Source organism: Buteo buteo, chromosome 2, assembly GCF_964188355.1.
Source record: "Buteo buteo chromosome 2, bButBut1.hap1.1, whole genome shotgun sequence".
In the NCBI taxonomy this organism is placed as follows: domain Eukaryota; kingdom Metazoa; phylum Chordata; class Aves; order Accipitriformes; family Accipitridae; genus Buteo; species Buteo buteo.
In genome coordinates, this window is record NC_134172.1 from 7,745,560 (window position 1) to 7,760,967 (window position 15,408).

The 15,408-nt window shown below is 38.1% G+C and overlaps 1 protein-coding gene across 12 annotated transcripts in view; it reads right to left on the reverse strand.

Annotated features, from left to right (window-relative positions):
* Positions 1 to 542: 542 nt before the first annotated feature.
* The window catches only part of PRKAG2 (protein kinase AMP-activated non-catalytic subunit gamma 2), a 225,238-nt gene continuing 210,372 nt past the window's right edge, over positions 543 to 15,408 (reverse strand). For 10 of the 12 annotated variants that reach the window (XR_012652790.1, XR_012652792.1, XR_012652793.1 and 7 more), the window contains 8 exons: positions 14,845 to 14,899; positions 12,842 to 12,968; positions 11,899 to 12,064; positions 11,533 to 11,570; positions 8,704 to 8,850; positions 4,297 to 4,390; positions 3,427 to 3,570; positions 543 to 1,653 (listed from right to left, as the gene is read on the reverse strand). Coding sequence is in view for 2 of the 12 variants with exons in the window: in XM_075045175.1 (XP_074901276.1) it covers positions 1,622 to 1,653; positions 4,297 to 4,390; positions 8,704 to 8,850; positions 11,533 to 11,570; positions 11,899 to 12,064; positions 12,842 to 12,968; positions 14,845 to 14,899 (659 nt within the window). In the remaining 10 variants the exon portion in view is untranslated. The remainder of the gene's footprint in view (positions 1,654 to 3,426; positions 3,571 to 4,296; positions 4,391 to 8,703; positions 8,851 to 11,532; positions 11,571 to 11,898; positions 12,065 to 12,841; positions 12,969 to 14,844; positions 14,900 to 15,408) is intronic. The other 2 variants (XM_075045175.1, XM_075045194.1) reach the window with 1 other exon arrangement.

Below are 15,408 nucleotides of genomic sequence, written 5' to 3' on the forward strand. Positions count from 1 at the left end.
TAGGCCAAACCAGCTACTTCAATTCAATACCATCCAAATTGCAGGGAACAGAGTTGGTATTTACCTAGTCAGAAAAGGTGCTGGAGAAGATTTGACAATATTTTTCACAGAGTAAGAAATAAATAGAGATAAAGTCTAAGAGAACAGTTTCCATTACATACTACAGGAATATTTTTATACATGAAAGATACCAGTAAGAAGAAAATTTTCAAATATTTAGTTCAAAATTTAAATTCTTACTGAAAGTGAAAAAGTTCTAAAGAATGGGGTTTTGATTACTATTAAACATCTCACATTTTATAAAAGCAAACAAAACTGTTAACCTTTTACCTCAATGTTTATAAATGGAAAAATAATGGAGCAATTTGCTGCATTATTCCAGTACAGTATTCAGGGTGGAAACACAGTAAGAAGTAGTACTGCCTGCATTATTTCATTAGCATAAGCCACCTTTAAATGCTTCTACACTTAGTTTACACTAATCAAAATGCACGTACATTTATACATGCAAAAGAACTTGGCAAGAACCGCTGAAAACAAACTGATGTTGTAGGGTTTAATTTCTTCCATCTACAAGAATCTACAATTATAAAAGTCTCATCTTCAAACTTTACAGTACATTTACATGAGCAAATACCCCACAGCTTTCCTCACTTCTCCACTTCTGTACAAATCATATACAATAAAAAGTTTCGGTTTTGTTGTACAAACATCGTTTTACACTTTAATACAGATGAAAATACTGTTCCCTGGCACCTCATTTCCTCCATGGTGCCTGGGTGTTACAGGACAGAGCATTTTCAATCCATGCTTCTGGAATCTTCAACTCAAGTGATACGGACTGATCAACGGGCCACAGCTTCTGCAACAGTTTTAAATAATGAGAAAATCTACCACTTGTTTGTATAACAATCAACAGTTTATTAATGGATATGGTGAAATTTTAGCTATCCACCAAAGATGTGTAAAAAATTGTCATGAAAGTAAAAATAAATAAAGCTGTTTTTAAAATCAGTCTTGTTTTACATCTCAGTTCAGAATGCAACATTTAACACAAAACTGTCATTGAAGTTTTAAAGAAGTCTACCGATATTCAAATTACAGCTTTTATGACAAATCTAATGAGAACTGAAACTGATTTGGTTTTGTTTAAAGACTTTCACATTCAAATACAGTGTCTCATTTAGCACAATACTTCCTTTGACAGTGATGGGCAACAGTGATGACATATTGCTGTATTTTGACATAAGGCACTATGATATGAATATGCCATACACTTGCCTTATGTCACATATATCCATTGCTGACCAGTGACTTCTGTCAAATACAAAATGAAAAAGTTTCAGAATACAGTGCATTTTAATGAAGGACATCATGTGAAGTCTTCCAGCAAATGTTTTGAAGACATTTTGAAATACAAGCCTACATTTTAACATAAGCTTTTGTCATGCTGCTTTTTTTGCGACATCACTGGGGGGAATAGACTCATCATCCATCACTAAGTCCCAATACACATTCTCAACCATCCTGCTCTGTTCTATTGCAGTCACTGTTCTTGAGACAAACTTGACCCAGAAACTTTGTTCAAGTTCTCCTACAAACGTGTATACATTCACAGCAGTCATTCACTTTCATTCTCCTTTTGTTTGGCACCTGTTAACAGAAGAGGAAAGCATGCGTGATTTCCTTATGCATATAGCACTTGGCTTCCGGAAAAGCACTGCTCATTCTGAATGCTGGAACTGTGTCTGACCATGTTATCAGAGTCTTAGTACTGGACACCATTTATAAAGAACATACTGCAGGATTGCTAAATGCTAATGTAAAACATACATGAGGAAGGCCTTGAGACCATTATTGCTTCGAACTTCATTGGCAAGGTAGTCCAAGTAACTCTTCCGGGAAGTTACTAAAAAGTGGCTTTGAAGATTCTCCCCAGCACAAAAATTTATTTTAAAAAACCCCAACCAAAAAGCCACACCCCAAACCTGTCCATCAGCTTAGAAGCCAAGCTTAATCATCATAATAGCCTCAAAAAATGAAGTCCTGCCTGAGAACAAACGACATAAGAATTCAGTTTAACTACACTTTGTTGATGGACCCATTTTTCCTGGCTCAGAGGCAGATTTTGCTTACAGCAGGGATCCAAGAGACCTGTTCAGCAGGACTATACCGCATCTAGCCTCTTCTCCAAGTACCCAAACTAGCCACATGCTGGGCAACAGCTGAACCCTATGGTGAGTTTGGCTTCAGCATCCAACTCTAGAGAGCAAAAATCTCGTGCCAGCAACCTGGAGTTACTACTTGTAATGTATAATCAAACACTGGAAGATTCATTAAATACATCCAGTTTTCACACCACAACCGATACTTTTTGCCCCTAATGCAGGCTGGTCTTAATTCCTGCCAGTCGATAAATTTTCCTTTCTAGTCTGTGAAGAGAAAAGGACACTTTTAGGGCATGATTTATCTGGTTGTTCTTACGCATCCACTTTAAGAGGTATGTCACACTCTGTACTCTACAAACTAGATCTACGTTGCAGACATCCTCACTTCATGAGACAAATCCCAATCTAAAATTGGGCAGTTGCCTGTGGAACTGCAATATAACGCCTAACTGCTCCTAAAAAATGCCTTCCCTCACCTCATCTCTTCCAGTGGCATAATCCTGCCCCCTCTGTTGCTCTAACCCCTGTACTCAGTACTAGACTCTTCTGTGAGTCAGTTTAGTGTGCCAAACTGACAAAACTGCAGCTTTTTTGCTGGCTCAGTTTCCTGTTTGATCAATGAGTTAAAGCAGCTCACAGAGGGATCTCATGAGCATGGGTGCTGCCCACACACTAAACACCAGAAGCACATGGTCCAGAGTATGGGAGCAGGAACTGCCCTTTTTAATTACAGAGCACTGTTGATATCAGCTCACAAGAGTTGCAACTTAAGTGTCCGTGTAATTCCAGTATAACAAAGCTCTTGGTTTGTCAGTATCCAGATTCATCTTTTTTGTCTAAACTTTGCTCCATTAACAATTAAGTTCTACTCTCCTTGGATCCTTCTACCCTCCTCATGAGGGAAACTACGTCCTCTGGCTGGAGAGGCACCATCTGCCTGTCTTTACATCTCCCTCTTAGGAGGGACATATGTCCCTCCATCTCCTTCTAGGCAATAAGCCCATTTGACCCAGGCCTTTGGGCTGATTTCTCATCCATACCTTTCACAGAAAGCTGGGTTACTTGCTCTTCCAGGTCCGTAAAAGGAACCAGATGCACTAACATAATACCTCCAGCAGTATCACCGATTACTTCTTTTCAGAGGAGAAACCTTATTATTTTAAAAGCTACATTAACTTTTTTTTTAAATATACAGAGAAAGATATTTACATTATCATGTTATCTATCAGTGCAAGTAAGAGATCACAGTTACGCTCACATTTAGACTTCCGTTTTTGAAGGATGTAGCCAGCTCTGTTTGTTTAGTCTGAGGGGTTTTTTTTGAAGCAAAATTGTAATCTTCAAGACGTTTTTTGTCTTCCTTACAAAGCCAAAAGAGGGCTTTGCTTTACTTCTTGTGACACTGAAGTCATTTATGTGGTCAAAGTGAAGTTACAATTAAGAACACAAAGCATGTTAGTTACTTGGGCAAAACAACAACAACAAAAAAAACAACAAAAAACCAAAACAACAAAAAAACCCAAACCAACCCCACTCAACCAACCAACATAAAAGTAGCAGAAATAAACCTATCATTGGATACTCTTGTTAAAAGGAACCTGATCGTGTTTAGTAATACACTAGAGATTTCTACTGGAATAATTCTGGTGATCTGGGGTACCGCCTCTGACATAGTTGTGCCAATCAAAACCCACAGCGTAGCTGGACAACTGCAGGGCTCCCAGGAGGTGGTTTTGCAGAGCTAGTGGAAAGCACAGCCACATCCACACTAGGAGCACTTGGCCAAAGCACAAAAATTCAGGAAGGTGGGGAAGGCACCCTGTTGTAGATGTTGTCTATACATACAACATTCAACTTCATCCTGTTTTTCCTGTTAAAACATTAATCAGGACCTTTTTTTCTTTTTTTCCTGAAGCTTTTGCATGCATTCCTCAGTGAACAAAAGACTGACAGTTAATATTTTGTCAGCTTTTTCCTGAAGTGAAATGAAAAGTGTATTTAAGAACTATGATCAAACAGTTACATAAGTTGAAAATCAAAAGTTTGTCATTGCCAAATAGATTAAAACCAGTAGGGTGTACACACTACCAAATGACTTATGGCAAAGGACAGAAGGCAACATCCATACCTGCTGGTGTGAGTACCAAAGCTTGTAGAATGTCAGAAAGGGAGATGATACCCACAATGCTATCTGCTTCATTCACTACCACTAAACGATGAACCTGCAAGCAGGGAAAATATTTTGAAATATATTTGCCTGACTTAAAGTAGTAGCTGAAGCAAAGAAAACCAAAATCTTAAAGTAATGCAGTATGAAGACAAGTAGAAAAAAAAAAAAGGTTCAAAATGTTAGCAATACCAACTCACACAGCAATACAAACATGCTTGCCCTACATAAATGAAAACTAGCACATGTTTCAAAAGCACACAGCTATCCGACATGGCAACAAAATCAGATTTGAAGTGACAGCTAAGCCAAGATCTAGGTCTTTAAAATACTTCTGCTCTCAAAAAGTGGCACTCACATCAAACACTTTTCCCCAATTTACAGGCTCTGCCCAACTCAGCCTGTGATCTCAAAAAATAAGATACAGTAATAAAATGAGGCTTCCTTCTGAAAAATACTTTCTCAGAGAGGGGCACAGCATTAAAACTTGTTATATCTTCACATGTCCAAGTTGGGTTTAACCTAATTTTTCTCACAGGGCTACACAATTGAAACTGACTGCCAGGTTGGTTTTAAAATCTTCATTTTGCATGAAGACAGAAAAAAAAAAATTCAACTTATCTGTGCAAACTCACTGTAGAGTTAATAAACACATGGACACAACTTGGAAGAAAGATTTATCAACAGTAAGACTGTATTTTAAAATAATGATCCTTACAAATCTATTCTAGGAAATATTTTAAAGTACAAAACTTTTGTCCTAACTGTAGGGAAAGTAGGTGGATACTCCTATATCCTGAGGCTCATTGGCCAGAGCAGGCTACAGCAGTGAAAGACCACTGCAGAACCAGGAGAGTGCCCTTATGCCAGTGCTGGCACCAAAGCCTACTGCAAGTGGGCACAGAACTGTATAACTTAAACTTCACAGCTGAACCAGCTCCTAAGTAAGCGATCCTAAAAAGGTTGTTTGTCAAAAGCTGAGAGCCTGCTACGTGTTTACTTTTTACCTAAATAGTGAAGAGAGAGAATTCACTTAAGTTCAAACAATCAGATATAATGGTGAAGAAAGTAAAAAGAATTTTTCTCATCTTCTCACAGAGGTGACAGCAAGAAAGCTTTATCAGTCTTGATTTAATAGATATGTTAATTTATGGTTGAGGTCAACCACTTCATTGCTAGTCAGATACAAGGAAAGAGGAGCTCTGAATTATTTGAACAGTCATACCCACCTGATACAGGGAGGAAAGAAAAGGGGGGGAGGGGGGAAGAAAATATTGTTGGTTTTCTTTTTGATGAAACTATATTGTGATATTTTAGATGGCATTATTAGTTTTTGTATATGCACATATTTAATCATTTTATTATTCTCTCAGTGTAATGAATTCAAGAAAAATGGACAATGCAATTGTTTCACTTCCAGTAAGATCAAGCACTCATCTGGCAGCTAAAAATAGCTTGTAGTTTTGACTGACTCATTTTGACATATAATCTCACTATGTGTGGCAGTGTGCTTCCCCCCCTCCCGCCCCCAAGCAGGACCTGTATTTCCCATAATCCTGATCAAGTGATAATCACCAGTGGATGTGTCTGCTGTGATGGCTGCATCCATCTCAAAGTGGATTTTTGGGGAGACAGATAACAATACAATAACCAAGGGCTAATTTGAACAATGCGCCCACCTAACCACAGTGCTGGTCAATGTCCAACTCAAGCCAAATTTGGAAGAAGCTAACATCTGTAGTCGGTATGACTATGAGTCAATTATCTTACTCCTTAAATAGTGGACAGCCCAGGGCACATTGAGCTCTCCTGCACAGCAGCAGGACACCAGGGTCTCCCCGTGCGTAGGGATGCCTCTCAAGGTTACTCCTCGAGATGGAGAGATTCCTTGCTGCAACAAATTCTCAGTGATTAATGGCATGCTAAACTTTGAAATCTTAGCTAAGTGATATAAAGGATTGATTGTGCATATACAATGCTTTAGACATAAACCACTGACCAAGTCTGAGACTAGGAGTGGATCCAGCTGCACCTAAACTCCTCCCTGAGAAGGAGTTTAGAAAGCAAGGGGGTCCTTTCTGAACCTCATAACTCAACGGGAGGGTCTCCCTGACAGTTTTGTCTGACCCTGTCCTCTATGCAGTAAGTATCAAGTGAACCTTGCCACTGAATCTTCTTAAACCACTGTCACATTTACTGTCAAACTTTGTTAAATCACTGTTTTATATCAATAAACATATTGCTACTTCTCTCTTATCAGTGAAGTGTGTCACTCCATCTGCAACGCTATGTTTAGACTGAACCAAAGGGTAGGAGTTGTTCTTAAAACCCAAATGTCTAAAGCTTCTTAACATAGTAATAAAATTACCTAAATTTGAAATTTGTATATCAGCAATACTAAAATTATTCAATTTCAGGAAGAAAATCAAGCAGATGCAGAAAGTTACAAGTAAACATTGCTAAATGGAGGTTCTAACAGATTATTAACAAAGTAGAAGTTTTGCTCATATCAAATGTATGTATGGTTACAGCCCTGAAGATTAAAAAAAAAAAATCTTGTCATTGAAGAAGTTGAAGCATCTAAATGGAGTTGATCACACCTTGGAGACAACTGAAACTGGTAATACTGGTTTTCTTCTGCAGAAAGGCATAACAGGGGAGGAAGACCTACATACTCATTCACCTCCATGTATAAGAAAGTTCCCAGTACCAACAAACAAGAAAAACGGTACCAAAAGAATGGAAAGCACACAGATAAGTAATTTACAAGAGCAGTTAGTGAAGGATTCTTCACAAGAATATATCTTCTGGCCCTGTGTATCGGCTCTGTGTGGCAAGGTTTTGGTAGCGGGGGCGGGGGGGGGTGTTACAGGGATGACTTCAGTGAGAAGCTGCTAGAAGCTTCCCCTATGTCTGACAGAGCCAAGGCCAGTTGGCTCCAAGACGGACCCGCCACCAGCCAAGGCCGAGCCCATCAGCAATGGTGGTAGCACCTCTGTGACAACATATTTAAGAAGGGGAAAAAAGTGGCAGCAGGCACAGAAACTGCAGCTGGGAAGAGGAGTGAGAACATGTAAGAGAACCAACCCTGCAGACCCCCAGATCAGTGCAGAAGGAGGGGGAGGAGATGCTCCAGGCGCCAGAGCAGAGATTCTCCTGCAGCCCGTGGGGAAGACCATGGTGAGGCAGGCTGTCCCCCTGCAGCCCAGGGAGGTCCATGGGGGAGCCGATCTCCACCTGCAGCCTGTGGAGGACCCCACGCAGGAGCAGGTGGGCGCCCGAAAGAGGCTGTGACCCCTTGGGAACCCCCACTGGAGCAGGCTCCTGGCAGGACCGGTGGTCCCGTGGAGAGAAGAGCCCATGGAGCAGGTTTTCTGGCAGGACTTGTGACCCCATCGGGGACCCACACTGGAGCAGTGTGCTCCTGAAGGACTACAGCCTGTGGAAGGGACCCACGCTGGAGCAGTTTGTGGAGGACTGTCTCCTGTGGGAGGGCCCCCACACTGGAGCATGGGAAGAGTGTGAGGAGTCCTCCCCCTAAAGAGGATGAAATGGCAGAGACAACATGTGATGAACTGACCGTAACTCCCATTCCCCATCCCCCTGCACCACTGGCGGGGCTCGTTAGAGAATCTGGGAATGAAGTTGTGCCCGGGAAGAAGGGAGGGGTGGAGGGAAGGTGTTCTGAGATTTGGTTTTATTTCTCATTACCCTACTCTGGTTGATTGGCAATAAATTAATTTTCCCCAAGTTGAGTCTGGTTTGCCCGTGATGATAATTGGTTGAGTGATCTCTCCCTGTCCTTATCTCGACCCACAAGCCCTTTGTTATATTTTCTCTCCCCTGTCCAGCTGAGGGGGGAGGAGTCATAGAACAGCTTTGGTGGGCACCGGGTGTCCAGCCAGGGTTGATCCATCACACCCTGTTTCACAGTATTTCTATGACAGCAGTGCAGGACTCCGTATGCATTAATTAATTATACCCATTAAATTTCCTGAACAATATGCCAATCAACTCTAGCCGTAAGCTGGAATTTAAAGAATTATTTCTCTGAAAAACTTACGATAGGCTTTGAATAAACTTGATTTTTTCAAAGCAGCTTTGTATTCAGTTCAGTTAAATGTCATAAAACAGAAATGCAAATAACCAACTATTATTACAGATGTGCTGTACAATATTTTGCACATCCCTCTAAGCACCTATCATCTAAGTCTATAAAGCAAAGTAATACCCAACACATGTAGTTATGAAAAAAATACTTCCGACAAGTAACCAAAATAACTTGAAAAGAATAAATTTCTACTGTTTATTAGTTTGGTAATACAACTTTTAACTTACAGTAAAGGGAAAAATACAAAGCGAGCTCACCTCAGCCTTCACTATTCTATCCACAATGGTCTCCAGTGTTTCCAGCATACTACACTTCACAACACCTTCAAAATACTGAGAACGGTGCTGTAGGGCTTGCGTCACCGTGATATCTAGGTTATTATATGTTTTTTCAGCAGCAAGATTCTGGAAAAAAAAGAAAAAGAAACAAAAAAAACCCCAAGGCACATAACACATCTCAGTACTTAGTAATAAAGTACTCAATAAAGCAAATATTTTGGCATCAAGTAGATACACATTTCTGGTGTAAATTGAGTCTATTCCAAGTCACATATTAAATAAAGCAGATGCTCTTCAGCTTCAGTTTTTGGGAACAGTCAAGCATGCAACTGTGTTAAACACCATATGACAGACTGGGTTAACTGATAAAACTGTTTTGTGATATGCATTAGGCCAATGAAAGTCTCCTTACTTTGCTATCTGATATTTGGCTTGATGCCACTTATCCTGCTTTTGTCATGAGTAGAAAATGTAAACATGAAGTTCTACAGATTTTAGAATTTACAGAATATGCTTTAAGAATATACATTTTTTTGTTGTTTGTTTTTCATAAGATAGGGGAGGACACCAACTGCTCTGAACACCACCCATGAAGTAGATCTTAGTGGAGAGCTAAGAGAACAAATTAGAGATTTTCTTCACCTTTCTTACTTGTGGGCTCAAACTCCCTCTCCTGGATTGTGCTGGCACTGCCATTTGACAACAATTTTTTTTGCGTGTGTGTCTATGTGTATTTTAATAAGTACTATAAAAATAATATAAATGAAAACCTATCACCACCACTAAAAGGAAGAAGATTAAAAGAGTTTGAAAGCTGACATTCTCAACTTTAATTTTAAGAAGACGACCATGCTCGTAGCAAGAGGACTTTGTCCAGACCAGCTAAAGCTTTCTTTATAGGCAAAATCATAGTGATATTTTGGTAAGTGTTGGCATTTCCTGGCCTCTTGATTTTGTGTACCAAAGCACTGAAGGACGAACAAAGACAGACCTTTAAAATGAAAGCACTGGACCAAGCAATAAAATGAAATTAATTTTTGGCTAGAATATACTGTGATTGGTCAAGTTTTTGGATTGAATTACACTGAACATGACAAGATAGGTTTGAGATGATCATGAAGATACAAGCAGTTTTGGTTTACTCATTAATTCCTAATGAAGGACACTAGGAGAACATAAAAAAGCCTCTGCAAACTGAAGTCACCCTACACAAAATAACTAGTGTAATATAATGCTATTTCTATACCATCACACCATTCCCAGGTTTCTCCTGTCAAGAACCTGAAAATGAATTCAGAACTCTATTAAAATGAAAGAAATCTATCAACTTCACCAGCTGTATATACAGGCATAGCTTAAAACACTGATTTAAGTAAGCAATTAGCCGCATGGTTTCAAGTTAAATATCACCAGTTGAATCTTGCAAATTCTATGTTTATTGGAAGATAAGATTATACTTTTTTTTTCCTCCTTCTTTTAAAGCTTGAAAATCAGGTTGAAGCAGACTGATGAAAACCTGGAAGCCTCAGCAGTCATTATCTTTTAAGAACAGCATCTTTCCCCCGGCCCCATTTAATAAGCAAACTAGTATATGGGAGGAAAATCTCAAATTATCAGTAGATGCCCTAACTCCTTCCCATGTTACTAGCTAGGAGCAAACAGTTATATCCTAAAGCCTTTGTGGTGGTTTTTTTCCCTGACCCCAGTACATAATTTTTCCAAAGAAATGATCCAGCATCTTGAAAAATCCTATAATTTTTGTTGCCCCATCACTTAAAATGAGAAAAGAAGTGAAAAACATAAGGAACCCTCTTCCTTTTGGTGTCTTTCTGAAAAAAACCGGCAAATAAAGGAAACATGTCCTGCCTCAAAGTCTAATGCAGTTACAAGATAAATTGAAACACTGAACCCACCAACTGTGAAATTTCATTGTCTTTCATATGTTAGATCACTTTTGCTACAGCTACTACAATTCCCTGATCAGCTTTTATGGCAGAACAGGATCTTACACAGTAGAGAATCCCAAAGAACAAAAAGAAGCAGCCAGAGATATTTATATGCTTAAAGTATTTCCATTTAGGACTGTTCTCCATATTTCTGAAAGCATTCTACACAGCATTTCAGACATCTGGATTCTTCATTAGCACTAGCAGGCTGGTGGAACAAGCAATTTGGGCACTTAAATCTCTAAAAAAATAAGGTATCTATCAAAAGTTCCAATTAGAAGGCAGGTACATACAGCTGGGGGGGGGTGTGTCAGGGATAAAAAAAACCCTAAATATCTTTTTCCAGTTTCTGAAGACCACAAGACTGGAAGAGCCCTTGCTCTCTGAAGTTGGCAAACCATGGCATGAATCTGACTACACTGCTGCACTCCTGAGGGAAAACCAGAAACAGTGGCCTGAATTAGATCTAAACCAAAAGGAATACAGATGCAATACTTTGGAGCCAGAGACTCACACAAAAGCACGGGCCAATTCACTGAGAAGGTCAAGTCATACAAAGTACCCAGACTGCATGGAGAAATTTGCATTCTTTTTGAAAACAGACTGTGGAATGGCAGCAGCTGGGAAAAGAAACAACCCTATGCCCTCTTTTTTTAAGAGTACAGCCAGATCTAGTTTTGGGTAACATCCAGAGCAGTAGATGCCTATATGCAAGTAGTATTACTAAGGATAGCTTAAATAAAAAATAATAATAAAAAATGCTGTGCAGGGTGAATTGAATGTTTTATTCAGTTTGTTAACTAAATCCTAAGGAACAAAACTGCATATAAAATATTTAGTAGACTTTAAGAGATATACTTACTATTACATCAAATTTGGAATAAATATCTACAACTTTTCCTAAAAAGAGAAACAAAAATTAATAAAATGCCTAAAATACAAAATTAGTCTTCTTGCTTCCTGCTTTCATTTGTTAACTTATAATTACACAGAAAGAAAACAGACAAGTCAAGAAGGAAAAATGGGAAAAATCCCCAAACAATCTACCAAACCATGAAGTTCTTCCAAGCCTATCAACCTATATCTTGCACAAATATTTCTTTATATTCCCCTTCTCCCCTTGCCTTTTTTTTTTTTTTTAATTCTTTCTCCTCCCCCCACCCATCAATCCAGGGTTCAGCACCATTTATTTTACCACACTTTCGTATACAGAAGATCCAACACACACCTGACTCATCCACAACAGGTAATGCCGATATCCTTCTCTCTACAAATATATTCAAGGCTTTAATGATAGGAGTGTCTGGATGTATGAAGGCAATGTTGTGGTAAGTTCCTATTCCAAGTTCATCCAGATTCTTCTTCATAAAGGCAGGCTTTGGCATCTCTGACATCTAGGAAAGTCAGAATGAATTTATTTACAGTGCAGTTTTCTGCACCTACCATGTCTTGTACACCTACTGTGTTTCCACATGATTGGTATATATAATCACGAAATCTGTATTCTCTCATCCATCTACAGATTTCAAATGATTGTTACAGATTACAGTAATCTGCTACTAGATTAACATAAAGCCAAAACAAGCTCAGATCTAGACGCATTACTTCTGTTCAAAGCAACGCTAAATTAAGACTATGTAACTGATTTTTTTTCTCATTTATTTTTGGAGTAAGCCATCACTAAAAGCTTTGGATCCTAAGCTAGGTCATACCCACTGAAACTGCAGCAAGAAGACAGCAAAACATACTACACACTGAATGCTTATTTTGAACTCTTCTTCCTTTGTTTGGCCTCTTATTAATTCCTGTGACTAATGTTATTCACTGTAGCCTATGATAATCTCGTTTCTGGGACACAATTCATTTTTCTTTTCATGTAAACAAGCTTCTGAACCTGAGAAAATCTTCCAGAAAGGACAGCAAATTACTCATATAGCCAAGACAAGTCCTTGGTGTTTACGTTTCTTTAGATGACTAAAACAAAGTAAAGGTAATGTACAGGTCCTGTATCAAGCTTTAATTTCTCTGTTATCAAAGAAAGATATGGACAGAGACAATGAATATGGAAGTTTATCACAAAGTTTCTATACTAAAACTTAAATTACTTAAAGATGATGTCTACTGGGCACAAAAAAAAAACAGTTAAGCAAAGTGCAATTTTAAATACTTACAAAAAGCTGGAGGAACTTGAGGATTCTTTTATGGGTAAGTATATAAAGTGCATTTCCACTGACTGGATCTATAACTGGCAATCTGTGGATTTTGTTTTTGATCAATGAATATACAGCATCAAAAAGGCTGAGGAGAAAAACATTTTTTTTTTAAATGGATGAGTTCTAGCTAGTAATTTCAAGTAATATATACACATATTTACAAACTCCTATGAAGTACATATGATGAGTAATTATTTGCATTACCTTTAATGTTATAGAAAACAGAAGTTAAGGGATTTCAAATTAAACTTTTGCACCTGGTAAAACACATCAACAATGATATGCTCATGAACATCTAAAACCAGTAAGAAAATGTGATGGAAAGTGACTTTTTATGGTAGAAAACATAGCAGAAATATTTCTTCACAGGTGTAAATTGTTTTCCCAGTGAGTGCTGTGCTTACAGTTCCCCTGTACTCAGAATGAATATTTCTGTTCAGAGACAAACAGTGAAAAACAGTGTTCTTGCACTTAATGCATCTCAATGCCAAACTTTTATAACATTTTCTAGGATAAGTACATATATGCAATTAAGCCAAAACAATTAGAACTTCACTGAATTATCATGGGGGATTGGCAAAAAGTTATTCTCAGGAGATCTGAAACATTCCTCCAGATGCTGCAGACTATGATTTAGCAATACTCCAACCTGTGCAAGCCTGCTCTTCTTGCAAGTAACAGTTTTTTTTTTCCTTGGACCTAGTAAGACTATAATAAAACAGCTGACCACCAATTGCAATAAATTAGTAAGTAATAAAGTTAGTAAAATTTGATAAACACCTACTTGCTGAAGTAGACTTCTTCCCATACATAATAAACGATATGTTCTCAGTCTATTACAGGGATGAACTATCCCCATTTGATATACATGGAATCAAGATTCCCACCATTGCACTGTAGATTCCACTGCTCGAGTAAGCATTTAACTACTCTTAAGTGCTGCAGTCTGATTATCACAGAACCCAAGTCCATTTCTGGATCAGGTCTTAAGTTGACTTGCTGTATCCTTTCATACATGTCCTACTGCACCTTCTTTATTGCAATACTTCTCTTGTTGCACCTTTGACTGAAAGCAATTGTACTACTTTGTTGTCTTAATAATATTCTTTGCAGCCAGCTACCATTCAAAATACATTCCTTATGACTTAATTGAAGGACTTATTCATGACTTAATGGCGATTCAACTGAGGATACAGTATAACATTACTTTGAGGTAATCACTAGAGCTCCCTTCACCAGTTTCCTTTAATAGGGCATAAGCAATCTTATTCCACAAACTGAAAGCAAGAATCAGAACTCCGCTCTTCAGTTCAGTGATTAAGTAGTACTTGAGTTGTTAAGTGATCAGCTAAAGCTCTCTCTCAAGTTACCTTTGGTAAATAATGTATAATGGCAGTTTAAAAACTATTTCTTTCAAATTCCATCAAGAAGAAAAGGACAGTTATTTATATTTTAAGGAACACAACCTAGTAGTAGTAGAGCAGAACAAAACGCACAGATAATGTCTTTCTTTTAGTTAAGGGAAGTCACTTGTGTTGAAAAGTACTGTAAGTTTTCAATTACTGATTGCTGAGAACAAGACAGCTGAAAGGCTCTGTACAGTTTTTGATTTTCGTGAAACGAACATGACTTGCAGGCTGGTTTGAACGGTCATCATGTTGCCTTTTTGGCATGTTTTTGGGCAATTAATTTTGATCCATGTCTAGTTCATTTACCAGAACAGTTACACTACTAAAAGACAAAAGTTTAACTAAAAATTCTCTTCTTTGAATAATTTAAAGAAGTCCTCACTCACAATAAAAACAACTCCCACACCTTCTTGATTATATAAAAAGACTGTCCTTCATTATTGTACTCTAGTTTAAAATATAAATTGTTTCTTATTATATAAAGTCTTAAATTCAGTGTTGAGATGGAGTTAGTTTATTTCAAGTTAAGCAGACTGAAAAGTAGAATCCTACCTTGCATCTGGGGAGATGTTCACTAAAGGTTTAAATGTCTCTTGTAAATAAAGCTCTGTGTATAGAAAATTAATAGACCATTACCACTTTATATGAAAACATTAGCTTTTTTATGAAAGCATTTTATGAATCCATTCGTACAAAATTAAGTGGAAGAAAGACAGCAATATGTACAGTTACCTTAGTTATTCTACCACTTATGCACATTCCTCTATAGTGACATTAAAAACCCTAAAGTTTTAAAAGCAGGACTAAACTGATTACCACCAGGGGTCACTGCAACAGCGTCAAATAATTCTTTACCAGTTCCTTTTCTGTGAGGGGTCTGCTGCATGGAGTACTTCTACGTATTATTTCAAGGCATATAGTCTATTTTTTAACATAAAGCTTCCTCCCTACATTCAGCACTTCCGTTTACACTCAGCACGCTGTATAAATTTCTAATTGCATCATGCAATTCACTCAGGCATTGCTTGCTGCTCATCCATCAGTTCACGCAATAAATAGGGTCATCTCTTCATTCTGCATCCTAGCTCAGATACATTTCCATTCCACATATATTTA